Here is a 13,349-nt window from a genome sequence, read left to right as displayed (position 1 = left end):
AGCCACTACCCGTGCTGCTCCTTGCACACTGAGCCTACCCTTTACCTGGTGCTGTCTTTCAGGTTTACCTCCCTCCACCACCCCCAAGATGTCCTGCTACTACGTGTGCTGCTCCCCCTGCTACAGGTCTGTCAGTACCTCCTACCGGGCCTACAGGTGCTGCAGCCCCTGCTACAGCTACTGCTGCAGCCCTTGCTACAGCTACTGCTGCAGTCCCTGCTACAGCTCCTGCTACAGCCCCTGCAGCTACCGGAGCTGCTGCACCCGCTACTACTACCCATCCTGCTGTAACTACAGCTACGGGTGCTGCTAGACCTGATAAACCCAGTGGGAACCCACAGTGAGGATCTACCCCGACCCGGCAAGCACAGACTGATGGATCATCTCAGAGGCGACGTTTTCAGGAGTGCTGAGCACCTGCAACTGCAGCTGAAGCTACCAAGAATGGAGAGCTTGGCTGCTCTCTAGAATTTCTCAGCATTTCTATTTTTTGCTATACTTTCTGTCTCCTTCTTCCAGTGTTTCTCAGCTACAAGCTTACTCTAGATAGTCTCCCGCATTTAGACCCTTTTGGCAGCAATAAGAATGATCTGCAGTTCATTTGAAGCTTCTTCCAGTCGCCGGAGCAGTGTTAAAGAACTCCTGCATCAGTGAAAATTAGCTCTTGTGTCATCTGCATTTTCAATAACTACTTCCAGTAAGGTGCTGCAGTACTGCGTAATGGAGAAACATGACGGCTGTGCCTCCTTTGATCTGGATTTACAAGTACCTTAAGAACGAGCAACACAGCTTTCACAAAAAGGAATGTTCTGTATAGCATAGTGTAGTGACTCATCTACTCTAGCTCTTTTCAGCATGCCAAAACTATAATCTTTCTGTATCTGTGTCAACTTCTTTTCTTATTGCATTAAAATTTTTCTGTATAAAAAAAAAAATCAAAGTTCCAGTCTTCTTTTGCCTGTCCCTTGATTACATGAATAGACATTCATGAGATTCAATAGAGCAGTGGCATTCTGAGGGGGGGAGGGGTCCTGCCTCTTGTGCAGAGCACTTTATATCCCTTCACGTTCATTGAAGTTGGCCCAAGTAAATGAACCATTTTCCTCTCTCTACCCCTCAGAAATCTGAGAAATCCCACAAATTTCTCCCTTTCTCTTATTAATTGAAACTATTACAGATGTAAGGTTAAAATATTTCAGCATAATAAGGCTGTGATGGTCTTTATTATAATGTTTTAAAATAGAAGAGTTAGTCCCAGACCTCTGTAGAGTATACATAAAAGAAAGTTCAAGTGAGTATAATACTCCTATTCCCACAAACCATATTCAAATATTCTTTCAGAATCACAATTTCCAATCAGATTACCATCTAACAGACAAATTGCTGCAGCAGCCAGTGGAACTTTATATATCTATAAATAAATCTTATATTAAATTCAATAGGAAAAGTGTCAAGGAAGAAGTGGTGGCTTTCACTGTCTTGATGGTGGCCTTGAAAACCTAAAACATTGCCTCAATCTTCCACATTGGGTAGAAAAAATCCATTTCCCTGGGTGCAATTACAATAACAATTCAATAAATCCAGGGGCTGAAAACTAGAAGACTGAGAATGAAAGGTGGAAAAAAAAAAAAAAAAAAAAAAAAAAGGCAGCTTTTCATAAAAAAACAATACACATGAAACAACACTCAATGTCCCCAGGGCGTTTTGGCAGCTCTTAGCTGCCAGCTGCCCCTGGCCAGGGAAGCGGTGAGAAAACGCCATCATTGTCCTCCCACACAGCCACAGTCTCTCACTTAAGTCAGCCCTCTGCCCATAAAATTCACTTGGAAAAAAATATTAGGAAAAATCAGCAGTGACCCAGCTTCCTTCCAAAACACAGGCTCTGAACCTACTCCCCTGACCTGACGGACACATATGCCCTGCTGCCTCACCTTGGAGGTGCTGGCCGCTGGAGATCCACTTCTAACAATGTATTTACTTTGCAAGGGCAAATTCTCCCTCCCTGTCCACTGGGGAAGACCAAACAGATAGAACATGAGCTTATTCCAAAATTAAAAACAGGATTGCCAGCAAGTACATGCATTTGCAATTGCCTATGATGTCTTCAGTATCAGAACAGGCCAGGTTGGAAGGGACCTTGAGAGATCACCAGCCCCAACCTCCCCTCTCCCCTGGGGAAGGGGAGCCCAGATGGGGCCCTTCAGCACCCTCGTCAATCCCATACTGAACTCCCTAGTGGTGGACACTCTGCCACATCCTTGGGTAGGTTGCTCCAGTGACTGATCGACCTTATTGTAAAAAGTTTCTTGTATCGAGGAGACAAAACCTCTCCTGATGCAGCTTGTAACACATTTTCCCTCGTCTCTTCCACATTTGGCCTTGTGAAGACAGCACCTACATCTTCTTTAGCCACACTTTAGATACCAGAACACTGTGATGAGGTCCCCCCGAGCCTGCTTTTCTCCAGACCAAACTACACCAGTCTTTCCTCACCAGGCAGGTTCTCCAGACCTTTGATCATCTCCTTTGGACCCTTTCCAGTCTGTCCTTGTCTTTTTTGAATCATGGGACCAGAAATGGACACAAGGCTCCAGGTGTTCCTGACAAGCACTGATTAAAGTGGGATGATCACATCTGCCTGTTAGAAATGCCCCTGCAGATGCAGTCTAGGACCTGATTTGCCTTCTCTGCAGCACCCAAGCATTTTAAATGAATCATTTCTTTGGAGTGCATAAAGCAAGAGCCTGGAGTTGAGAAATACAGAGATACAGCTGAAGTTTCTTGCAGTAGCAAATGGCCATGTTTCCCAGTTTGAGGAGGGCAAGGTTCTGAGAAAAAAATCCAGGAGTGCATGAAGTTAACAACAACTTTCAGACACCCCACCTGTGATGCTCTTGATTTCAAGATATTTAAGAAATAGAAGTGAAAAATAAAACCATAAGTACAGTACTGATGAAGCATAACTTTTAATACGAAAGGCAGATACACTTTTAAAGGTATACAGAACAGAAAGGCTACATTCCCAAAGACACATAACACCCTTCCTATACCATTCATTCAGAATATATCACTGCAACAAACGTAAAAGCCAGATATTGCACCAGCATTTCTAGAGTTTACATAGAACCATAGCATTGATGAGAAGCAAGTTTTTTAATCCAACAGTGGATCAAGAGGAGACTATGGGACATAAAAGAGCAAGCAGACACAAAGCAGGAAAAAAGAAACATTTTAAGCACTTGGGCAGTGGTGCAGAGCACTCAAAGCCCCTGCAGAGAGGTGGCTGCTGGCGCTGGGGCTCTCTGCATCAGGAAACACCGCCACTGAGATTCACCGTCAGTCCATGCTTGCCAGGCCGGGGTTGATCCTCACTTCAGGGATGTTCCCGCTGGGTTTAGCAGGGGTAGCAGCTCCCGTAGCCGTATCTTTGGCCGTATCGCGAACTGAAGGGGTAGCCGTAGCGGCTGCTGTATAAGCCTGGGTAGCCATAGCAGTCCCCATAGCCATAGATGCCCCTATAGCCGCCATACAGACCCCCATAGCCATAGCCATCCCCATAGCCATAGAAGCCCCGGGAACCGTACAGCCCACCAAAGCCATAGCGGTCCCCAAAGCCATAGAGGCCCCGGTAGCCATAGAGGCTCCCATAGCCCCGGTAGCCGCAAGGGCTTCCACAGTCGTAGCCCCGGTAGCCATACAGGCCCCCGTAACCGCAGGGAGAATAGCAGTCATCCTCGCACTGGCCTTGGAAGAAAGTCATCTTTCTGCGATGGAGGCAAACCTGAAATGCAGCAGCAGGAAGGAAAGCCAAAGTGAGAAACACTTCCAGGCAGTAACAGCCTCAGAGTCCAAAGCCTTCTTCACTGAAGACAGAAGCTAAATGTTGGTTCCTTATTACGTCCCTTCTCCCATTTCCATTTTCTCATCTTCACCCACCTACAGTCATTAGCTTTCTCATTTTTCCGTTCTTTTTAAAACATTTAATTTTCTTTCTTGCTTACCAGCTGGGAAATAGACCTGTTACAGCTCAAAACTTCCCTGTTGCTTGTTTCAGGATTTTTCTTAGTCAATAAGGTAAGGAGTAATCAATCCCCAATTTCTTTTAGGAGATCAGCTTTGCATAAAGCTCTACATTCCCAAATCCTTCAAGACTGTCTTCAAGAGAGCTTTAAGTAAACCACAACAGCTCCAAGTCTTGTTGCAGTAATGCACAGATTTTGGATTGGGATCTGCAAAAGCTAACAGCAAAACCAAGAAACTACAAATACATTGACACATCGGAACATCGGTTTGATTTCTAGTCCTGCTAAACAGACCAGAAGACCTCTCTCTGAATAAAATAGGAGAATTATGGAGGAACCCAGTGAGGGCCGCAGCGGGGAAATCCTTCCGTAAGTCTCTTAAGTTCTCCACAGAGCTGCCTGATAACCAGGAGCTGAAGTATTCCAAGTACCAACGGGACCAGGAGAGTTTCAGCCCCAGCTCTAAAGTTCTGAGCCTGCCATCTCCTGCACAGCAGTAGGCACAGGTACGAGGCACGGAGAAATCTTACACTTCAGAGGAGCTGCAATCCCAACAAACTAGCAGACCAAAATCTCTAAGCCTTACGAAGAGATCGAATTGAGAAAAGGCTTACCGAGTTCACCAGGAGAAGGAAGGCAAGAGAGCTGATGGAGAGCCTGGAGCTCTGAGCTCTTTTTATACTGTTTCTTTGCCCTCCTGGCTTATCTAAGACGCCCTGCATATTCAAAGAGTTTGTAGCCTTATTGGTTGGAAAACAAATTTGCCTGTACACGTCATATCTTCAATTAATATAATTTTCCTCATTGTTTGGGATTATTAGTGTGTTCTCAAACTCCCATATGTCACATATATTACAGGTTTCTTTCATCTTAAAATGTTCTGGGCAAACTACATTCCTGATACCATTTTATTGTCTCCACTGTTAAAACTGAAGTTTATTTATATATTATATAAAGGCATTTGTAAGTTCCCAAAGCCATTGGAGAGAGAGAAAATTTCAGTAAAAAAGTAAAATATTCCTACATTTGGAAATATTGTTCATCAGAAATTCTGTTGTGCTACGGCAGGGGCTTCCTGCTTAAAGGAAGTGCAAACATTTATTTAGGAATTTTCTATTAAGCTACTTAACAACTGCAGCAAACAGGACCAGCACAAACTACAAATAAATCTTAATTGCATTCCTCCAAAATGTCCATGGTGAATAAAAGTCATGCTGCTGCGTGAGCAGAAAAAATGTTTTCAGCAAAAATACGACTGCAGCATCGTTTGCACTTTAATTCATTAGAGGACATGACCCTGAGGTCATCAGAATAAAGTGGAGAAAACAAGTATGAACTTGGCCTCGAAAATAATAAATGATAAGGATTTGGAGAGGTGTGCTAAATATTGTTTTCCAAGGTTGGATGTTAATATTTTCTTAGCAAAGAATCAACCTCACATGTCAAATATAGTACAATAGTGAAGAATACTGGAGATTGCTACAGAACTCCTTGTATGACCTTCACCTAATTTCTGACATTAATTTGAATATAAAATAAGGATAATAATGAGCAAGCAGGATGCTGAGGCTTCCTCAGAATTCTGAATACCAAAGCACTTCATAAACACTCATTAATGTTTTCAATTTGCAAAGTGTTGCAGTATTTAAATATTAATAGTTTGTCACCAAAAGACACCCCCAGTTTTAATAATATGGTCACTTACAATGTACATCAAGGTCTCTTGTTCCCAAGTCCTAACAAGGTGATGCACTATGTTTTATGAAAGTAGAAAGCTAAAAAAAATAAAAGATAATAATAAATATATATGTATATATTTTTCAAAGCAGGAGGAAATACTTGGGAACACTCTTAAAGCAGAAGCAGAGAAATTTCTTCAAAATCAGTGTTGTGGAGCTTGAGACAAAACCAAAGCCGCTGGCAAGAGAAGAACCCCACGAATATCATCAGGCACTAAGTACAGGTCACAATGCTGCTGAACAGAATCACAGAACCATTTAGGTTGGAAAAGACCTCTAGGATCAAATAGTCCAACCTATAACCTAGCACTGAAACACTACTTCTCAACACACCAAAACAAATATATTCCTTTTCTCCCCTCTGTGTTGCACCATAGATGCAAAAGCCAAGTAAACGGTGTACCTACAAGCAGATTGCGCAACCAGTAATGGTCTAAACATCCCATCCATCCAACTACAAAGAATTCCATGCAATTTTACTAGAAATGTGCTGAGACCATTTCTTCTTGTTTTAAGATGAAAGAAATTCTGAAGGTATGACATGTGTGTCATCGCATCAAACTTTGAAAATATGAAAATCACTGACTCCGATTACATCAGTTGAAGGAATAATGCACGCAACTAGATCCATTGTATAACTAACACCTGAGTTTAGAAAGGTATATATACAGACCCAGAACTCCGAAGTTTTATTCGCTTCTCCTGAGTTCCTCTCCTCAGTGAACTGGGTAAGTCCATGCTGACTCTACTCTATACTTTTTGATACATATATATATATTTGCGTGTATATACATCCGTATGCATGTCTCGATAAAAATATTTATACATGTGTGTGTGGACATATTTAAAAGGCTGTGCTGTGTACATGTACATAACACCGCATATATGCACATGTATACATGGATAGTCTGTAAGCAGTTTCTTTTTCTTGTTTTGAATGCAATTCCTTCACTGGAACTTGTTTTGCTCTTCCTGTGTTTATTTAATAGCAGGCGTTAAAGCACTGCAGAACGTAAGGAGAAAACTTAATTTTGAAGCGATAAGTAATTTCCAACTCTAGATTATTTTCCTTAGGAGTGGGGAATTCAAATCCTTAGATAAGCAATTATGAAACATTTATTACTTTGACATCCATCAAAGAAATTCCTCCATTTCATTGTGTTCTTTGAGTTTATGATGGGTTGAGCACCCCATGGCTCTCCAGATTGGGGGATGCATGAAATGTGTTGTCAGTCTGATGTGAATCAGCATCACTACCCGAAGTGACATATTTTTCTTTGTTTTATTCACATTTCATTAACTTTGGAGGAAAGGTCAGCTCTCAATTGGTAAAAAGAATATTTTCTGAGTATTGTCAGCCAATATCAAAAGATGAGGACAAGGAGAAAAAAGTATGGGAGGATTCAGAGGATTAGATAGATAAACAAGGCAGCTAAGAGGATGTAAAACCCACAAGAAGGAGCATGGTCAGTGCCAGCACATTTCCTTTGCTCCACCTGGGCTCTGAGCCTTCCCTCCTGCTGCTGGCAGCTAACGTGCTCACCCTACTCCCTGGTCTGTGTTTCAGGTTTACCCACATCAGCCAACAATGACTTTCAACAGGGACTTCTACTATGATGGGTACTACTCGCCATTCGGCTACGAAGACCAGTACAGCTTTGGGGGCCTGAATGGCTACCGATTCGGAAGCCCATATGGCTTCTACCGGGACCAGTACCGATATGGGAGCCCATATGGCTACAGAAGCTTTGGGAACCTGTACGGCAGCAGAGGCTTGAATGTTTACGGGGGCTACTATGGGAATGGGGACTTCCTCAATTTTGGGTATGGCTACCCCTTCTTTTCTCAATTTGGCAACAGATACAGCTATTGAAGCTGCTATCTATGCTGAACCAGCAGAAAGATAAACCGAGAAATTAAATGCAGGAGACAGATTCATGACTAAGGTCACAGTGCTGAGAAATGCTGGGTCCCCACACCTCTGGCTGGGTTCAGTGAGGCGTGTGGGTGCCAGGCTTCGTTAGGACTACCCCATATGTAACCCTCTCATATCTTTAAGAATTTCTTCCGCTATTACTCTAAAGGGCAACTTGAATTACAGCAAGTATTGAGGCACTTTTACATCATGCTGATGGAAAAATTGACTTTTAAATTAATTCTCAGTTATTTTGTAGTGCCATAGTAATAGGAACAGTCCTGTGTCAATGGGAAGCAGATTTCTTCAACTGCCAGAAACTCCTCTTTGCTTTACAATAAACTTCTCCAAAAGACAATATGTAGAGAAGCTCCTGTTATATATCCATGCTGTGCTCTATACAGCAGTGAACAGGACTTATGAGCAACTGTGAGCAAGAACCTTGTCCAGACTGCCAAACTCCACCATTTCCACGAGGAGAGAGCACCATCTGGCATCAGACACATAATGCTTGCTGAAGACCCTTTTGTAAAACTGCAAACTTTTTCTTTCTGTAACTACTTGCTCTGTTTCTCCATTAAAATGACTGCATAATATTATCAGCTGTCTCCTCTTCTCCTTTTGTCTTTGTTGACATGCCACTGTAAATGCACCAGCAGCAGTGCCACTCCATCCAAACATACTGTAAGAGGGAGGTCTAAACTCCAGATGTTAGAGGACAACACATGTCCTTCAAAAATGCTCCAGCCCCAACTTGTCTCCCAAAGTAGGACGAAGTTCTACCTTATTTTAATTAACCTATGACCCTGGGTTTACGCAACGCTCCTCCAGAAAAGGGCATCTGCTGACTGTCTGCACTACCACGCACATACACCTGGAGCAAGCCAAGTTCTATGTTTGAAAAATAATTTCCAAAAAGAAAGATTGAGTGGAAGCTAAAATCAGGTGGTCTGCCAAGGAAAGACAGCAATGCTTCTTAAGCTTGGAAAAAGACACCTAACAGAAAAGACTGAGGGCAACTGAGCCATTACCATCAGCTGGAGAGATCATCTCCTTTGCAAACTGCACAGCCAGGTTATTCAAGCAGTTCCTGTCAGCCTGTACTGTGTCACCTTGGAACACTGAGTAGTCTTGATTTAGGTTTATAATATTAAAGATTATAATCTGGCATGAAACAAGGTGGTTTAACAAGCGTAGCCTAGACATAACTGCATGGATCCCATGCAAGCCCAGTTATACATCAAAGACATCACCAGGAGTCAAAAATCTTGTTGTAGAAGCGACTTTGAAGGGGCACCTCTGGGCTGATTTTTGAGAGATACCCTACATGGCTACCCCTTTTCTTATGACAGCCACAGGAACATCTTCTCAGCTGACATAGCTAAGTGAAAAGTAAGAAACTAACTGGTGGAACAGACTGGGGAAACATTTTCATAGGCTTAGAAACAATTACAGTTAGCAGAGTAGTCCCTGTGTTGCAAATGTTATTCCTCCAGTCCAAAGCCCATTTCTTTATATCCTTGTTGATGCTTTCACATAAAGCATTTGACTTCGAACTGAGCCAGAGCAGAGGACAAACCTCACAGATCCAGTTTCTTGCCTGGGAAGGAGCAGCCTCAGCCAAAAGACTGGCCTGACCTGCTGCCTTGTTCCGAGCTCACCTCTTTTTGCCCCAGTTTGAGCAAGACAGAGTCAGATCAGGACACCCTGGCAAAACAGTAAGGATAGCAGCCTCCACCCTAAGCTCCTAGCAGGACACATGGGCAGCAAATCAGTACAACCCTTTGCAACTGGCAAAACCATTAAGACGCCTTTTATAATCCTTCTGCTAGCTGCTGCAGCAGCAGAAAGGGCTGGGTTCCCCAGGGAAAACATTAAGAAAGGTTCGAGTCTCCCACCACAATAAATACAGCTTACCTCCCTTGAATGCCCTCAGGCACACAAGGCTTTTCCCACCTGCATGCACACTGTGGAAGTGCTTAAGCACACAGATGCACAGGAAGAGGCAATGCAGGATAAAAGATGGAAAGCCAAAGAATTGAGTGAAATCCTCAGCTCATGCCATAACATCAGGTGCCTCTCTATGCTTGCCAATACAGCAATATATACCTGTTTCTTCCCTTCCCCACACCCCATTCAGGTTGCTACCGGCAGTGCTACTGCTTCTGACAGAGGGTGTGATCCTCACCCAGTGCCCAGGGAATTGGAACCACCTGAGGGCTGTGATTGCTCCATGGACCCCAGCTTCCCCAGGCCCTTCACAGGGTCACCTATATCCACTTCCCTCCATCGCTCTGCTTGGAGCCTCCTGGGCACCACCTCAGCTTCAGTTTTTGCCTTGAAGTTCCCTGAGCTCCAGTACAACTCCACCTCCGTGGACTGCATCCCCAGTGCAGGGGCTCCCTGCCTTTACAATGACCAGACAGCTTTATCACCCACCCATCCAGAACATCAGTGTGACCCCAGAAGCCCCAGATCACAGAACTAGAGTGCAGACTGTCGCTTGGCCCCATCAGACAACAGCACTGATGCTCACTTCCCATGGATCAGCCCTAAGGTCCCCAACAGCTCTGAGCTTACACCTGTTCAGAGTGGTGGGTAAAGAGCATTTTTTCCCTAGTTTATAGGGTGTTATGCCCTAAGGCATAAGAAAAGTTGGATGATTAGAGGAACTTTGTGCCTGCCTGAGATCACAGATGATAGATGGCTAATTTAGTTAACAGAAAACTAACTCCTATAATTTTATTTAAAGTCCTGAATGCCAGTCTGAAGCAGGATGTATTTACTGCATGCAAGTGGGAAATTACCAATTTAAATGCACCTTGTGAACAACCCACATGAGGCATGCTGCAGGACATATGCCTCTAGCACAAAGATTCACTGCCAAAGTCAGAATCACTTGTAAAGAGTAAACTTAACCTCAAATGAGAAATTGGACCTATATATGAGCTGGTTTAGAACTTTTTCAAAATATTTCTTGTAGTATAATAAGAAATGGAAAGTGGCCCATGGGATAGGAACACTGGCTTCATCAAAAACAGCAAGAGAAACAAGAAGTACTTCAAAACTCACTATATTTTGATGAATATTCTAAGGTTCATTATTTCATTATGAGATAAGAGATGTTAAAAATGTTTCCATTGTCTTAAAAAAACACCAGTATCTTGAGATACTTAATATCTTCATTCCTCTGAAAGCCTCAGAGCATTTCACGAGTATCTTTTATATCTAAATGAATAGATGGTGCACTATAAATATTTCCACAGAAATTCGCTGGCAAAGCTTCCCACTTTTACTGACAACTTGGTGTGTTGTGGTAACTGCAAGTCTCAACTTATTAAACAGAAAGGGCAAATTTAGAGGCCTCAATAATAAACCGGAGTTCATTTCCAAATACACCATTAGCATAATAATAAAGATTCCTTCATCTGGCTTTTGAGGTTTGGGGGATTTCTTTTGTAGGGAAGGATTTATGTGGTTGGTGAGAACTTGGTTTAATCATCTCATCCAAGGCTCACCAACAGTCAATTACATGCTATTACAATGCCTGTCCACTTTGTTTTCCTTACACAGGGAGAGCTCTCCATAGAGCAGCTACTCTGAAGTAATCTAGCATTCTCACATTTTGCAGTGCTGGTTTATACCATTCCTTTAACTATTAATAGCTACATAACATTTCAAAAACATACAGCAACATGAAAACATTGAAATGTTTATTATCTACAAATTCTTGAGGAAATTCAAAATTCCATGAATTAATTCCACCATCCATTTCTACATGCCTACAAGAAGGCTACACTGTCAGAAGGCACTGAGCAAAGCAGTAAAACCAGAAGCTGAACTTTCAGCTCCAGTTCCCTCTCCCAAATACCAATTCTCCTTGCACCTCTGCACCAAGGCATTCTGTTATGTCAAGACAGGGAGGTGAAGCTGATGACACCAGGAAGAGAAGACCCAACAAGAAACTAATACTGAGGAAGGAGCTTTGCAGAACTGGGAACAGAAGGAAGGATGTGCACAGTGGTTTCATTAATGGACAGCTGTAGCAGAGGAGTTGCTATAGAAGGGAGGTGTACACAACCCACTGCCAGATCTCTCCTGACCATCACTGTCCTGAAGTAGGTCGATAGGATCAGCTTGGGGCAGCAGGACAAAGGCACCTGAATTAGGAGCAGAGGAACAGACATGCACACACACGCAGAGGCCAATAACATATTGCAAGGTCATGTTTAATAAGAAAGAAGCAGATCATACAGAGGCAGAATTATATGGTACAGATTACAAATTGCCTGTAACCTGTGATTTGATGTAAGGTGATTCATGTAATAGATGATGTTGTTTCCCTATTGCAGAGACACACGTAAAGCACAGAGCATGGGCTGGCTCACTCCAAGACCCTTTTTTATGCCTCATTAGCCACAGAAAGAACCTACAGAGCAATCTAAAATGGATGGCAGCCCAATCCCTTCACCTCCTACTGCATTACAAATGTAATCCACAGCTTTGAGAAGAGAGTACTTAGAGAAAATGGAAGGCATTAGGAAAAAACAAAACAAAAAAAAAAAAAAAAAAACACAAAAAAACCCACAAAACTACAACAACAACAGAAAGGGTAATACGAGAAGGATGTAAATGGATTCTTTTTCTTCAGAAGATCTAAACATTTATGGATGCACTTAATGGCAGCTCCAAATGCTCAGCCTTGGAGCTCAGACAGGTATCTACATCCTGCTCATCCTCGCCTGGACATTCCACTTCCAGCAGCTCCTCTGACTAGGTTTAGCATGGTCTGCAGCTTCCAACCGGGTACCCCCGTGCCCACCGGGCACCACCATACACTTGCGAGCCCCCAGGAGCAGGGGCACCACTAAAGCCACTTCCAACTTCAGGGGCTCCCGCAGATCCCACGACGCTTTGCTGCGGGAAGGTGCTGAGGATGGGTCCAGGGAAGGTCACAACCACAGGTGGAGGGTAGATGACCACCCTTGAGTCAGGACACTGCACAACACAGGGCTCGTTGCAGCTGTCAGCAATGGGCTGTGGCACAGCCACCCCACACAGCGAGGGACTGCCATCGGTGCACGGGCTTAGGGAGTGCGTCATGTGGGGGATCGTTAATCTGAAGTGCAAGGGAATATGATGAGAATAAGGCAACAAATCTTACAAGTTCCACAATCAAACATTAAAATGGAAAGTTACCAACAGGCTAGAGGGAAAGGCAGAATTTCATAGCTGGGTTCTTAGAAAACGCCATCTATAAATCTGATATTGAACACAATAACTGGAAATGAGATTTAATGAAAAACTAATTGGAGATCATCACGCAGACAGTATTGGAAGACCTACATGTACCAAAGCCAAGAGCTAAACAGTCACAAAGTGATATAGTTACATCAAGAAAACTTTGGTTTGATACAATAGAATATTTGCATAGGATTTACCCTCACTTAAAACAAGCAAAACTTTCTTTAGAAAGAGGAATTCAAATCAAGCTTACCTACTTCACGAGAGAAATAAGAAAAATGATCGGGCAAGATCTGATGCTGAGTGTTTTTATACTCTTAGACTGCCCAAAGCATCTGAGTCACCTACGTGCAAAGCATCCCAATCAATTACTAAACGCGTTTCTTTCAAGACTTAACTTTGTTAATGAATGTCAATTGTTTTTAATAA

At 43.0% G+C, this 13,349-nt stretch overlaps 3 protein-coding genes across 3 annotated transcripts; 1 reads left to right on the top strand and 2 right to left on the bottom strand.

Moving 5' to 3' along the window:
* Positions 1-3,394: 3,394 nt before the first annotated feature.
* Positions 3,395-3,760, bottom strand: LOC116499529 (keratin-associated protein 21-1-like). Its single transcript, XM_032204283.1, has one exon. The coding sequence runs from the start codon at positions 3,758-3,760 to the stop codon at positions 3,395-3,397; it is 366 nt and encodes a 121-aa protein (XP_032060174.1).
* A 3,589-nt stretch (positions 3,761-7,349) lies between these two features.
* LOC116499799 (keratin-associated protein 19-2-like) lies at positions 7,350-7,634 on the top strand. The gene has a single exon (XM_032204644.1). It carries the CDS (start codon positions 7,350-7,352, stop codon positions 7,632-7,634), a length of 285 nt encoding a protein of 94 aa, XP_032060535.1.
* Positions 7,635-12,455: 4,821 nt separating this feature from the next.
* LOC116499798 (claw keratin-like) lies at positions 12,456-12,779 on the bottom strand. Its single transcript, XM_032204643.1, has one exon. It carries the CDS (start codon positions 12,777-12,779, stop codon positions 12,456-12,458), a length of 324 nt encoding a protein of 107 aa, XP_032060534.1.
* Positions 12,780-13,349: the final 570 nt, after the last annotated feature.

Source organism: Aythya fuligula, chromosome 28 (genome assembly GCF_009819795.1).
Source record: "Aythya fuligula isolate bAytFul2 chromosome 28, bAytFul2.pri, whole genome shotgun sequence".
Taxonomy (NCBI): Eukaryota; Metazoa; Chordata; class Aves; order Anseriformes; family Anatidae; genus Aythya; species Aythya fuligula.
This window is presented reverse-complemented; position numbering and strand designations above follow the sequence as displayed.

Bases quoted from the DNA above. Each gene is read 5' to 3' on its own strand.
- LOC116499798 (XM_032204643.1), bottom strand. From the start codon at position 12,779: ATGACGCACTCCCTAAGCCCGTGCACCGATGGCAGTCCCTCGCTGTGT.
- LOC116499529 (XM_032204283.1), bottom strand. From the start codon at position 3,760: ATGACTTTCTTCCAAGGCCAGTGCGAGGATGACTGCTATTCTCCCTGC.
- LOC116499799 (XM_032204644.1), top strand. From the start codon at position 7,350: ATGACTTTCAACAGGGACTTCTACTATGATGGGTACTACTCGCCATTC.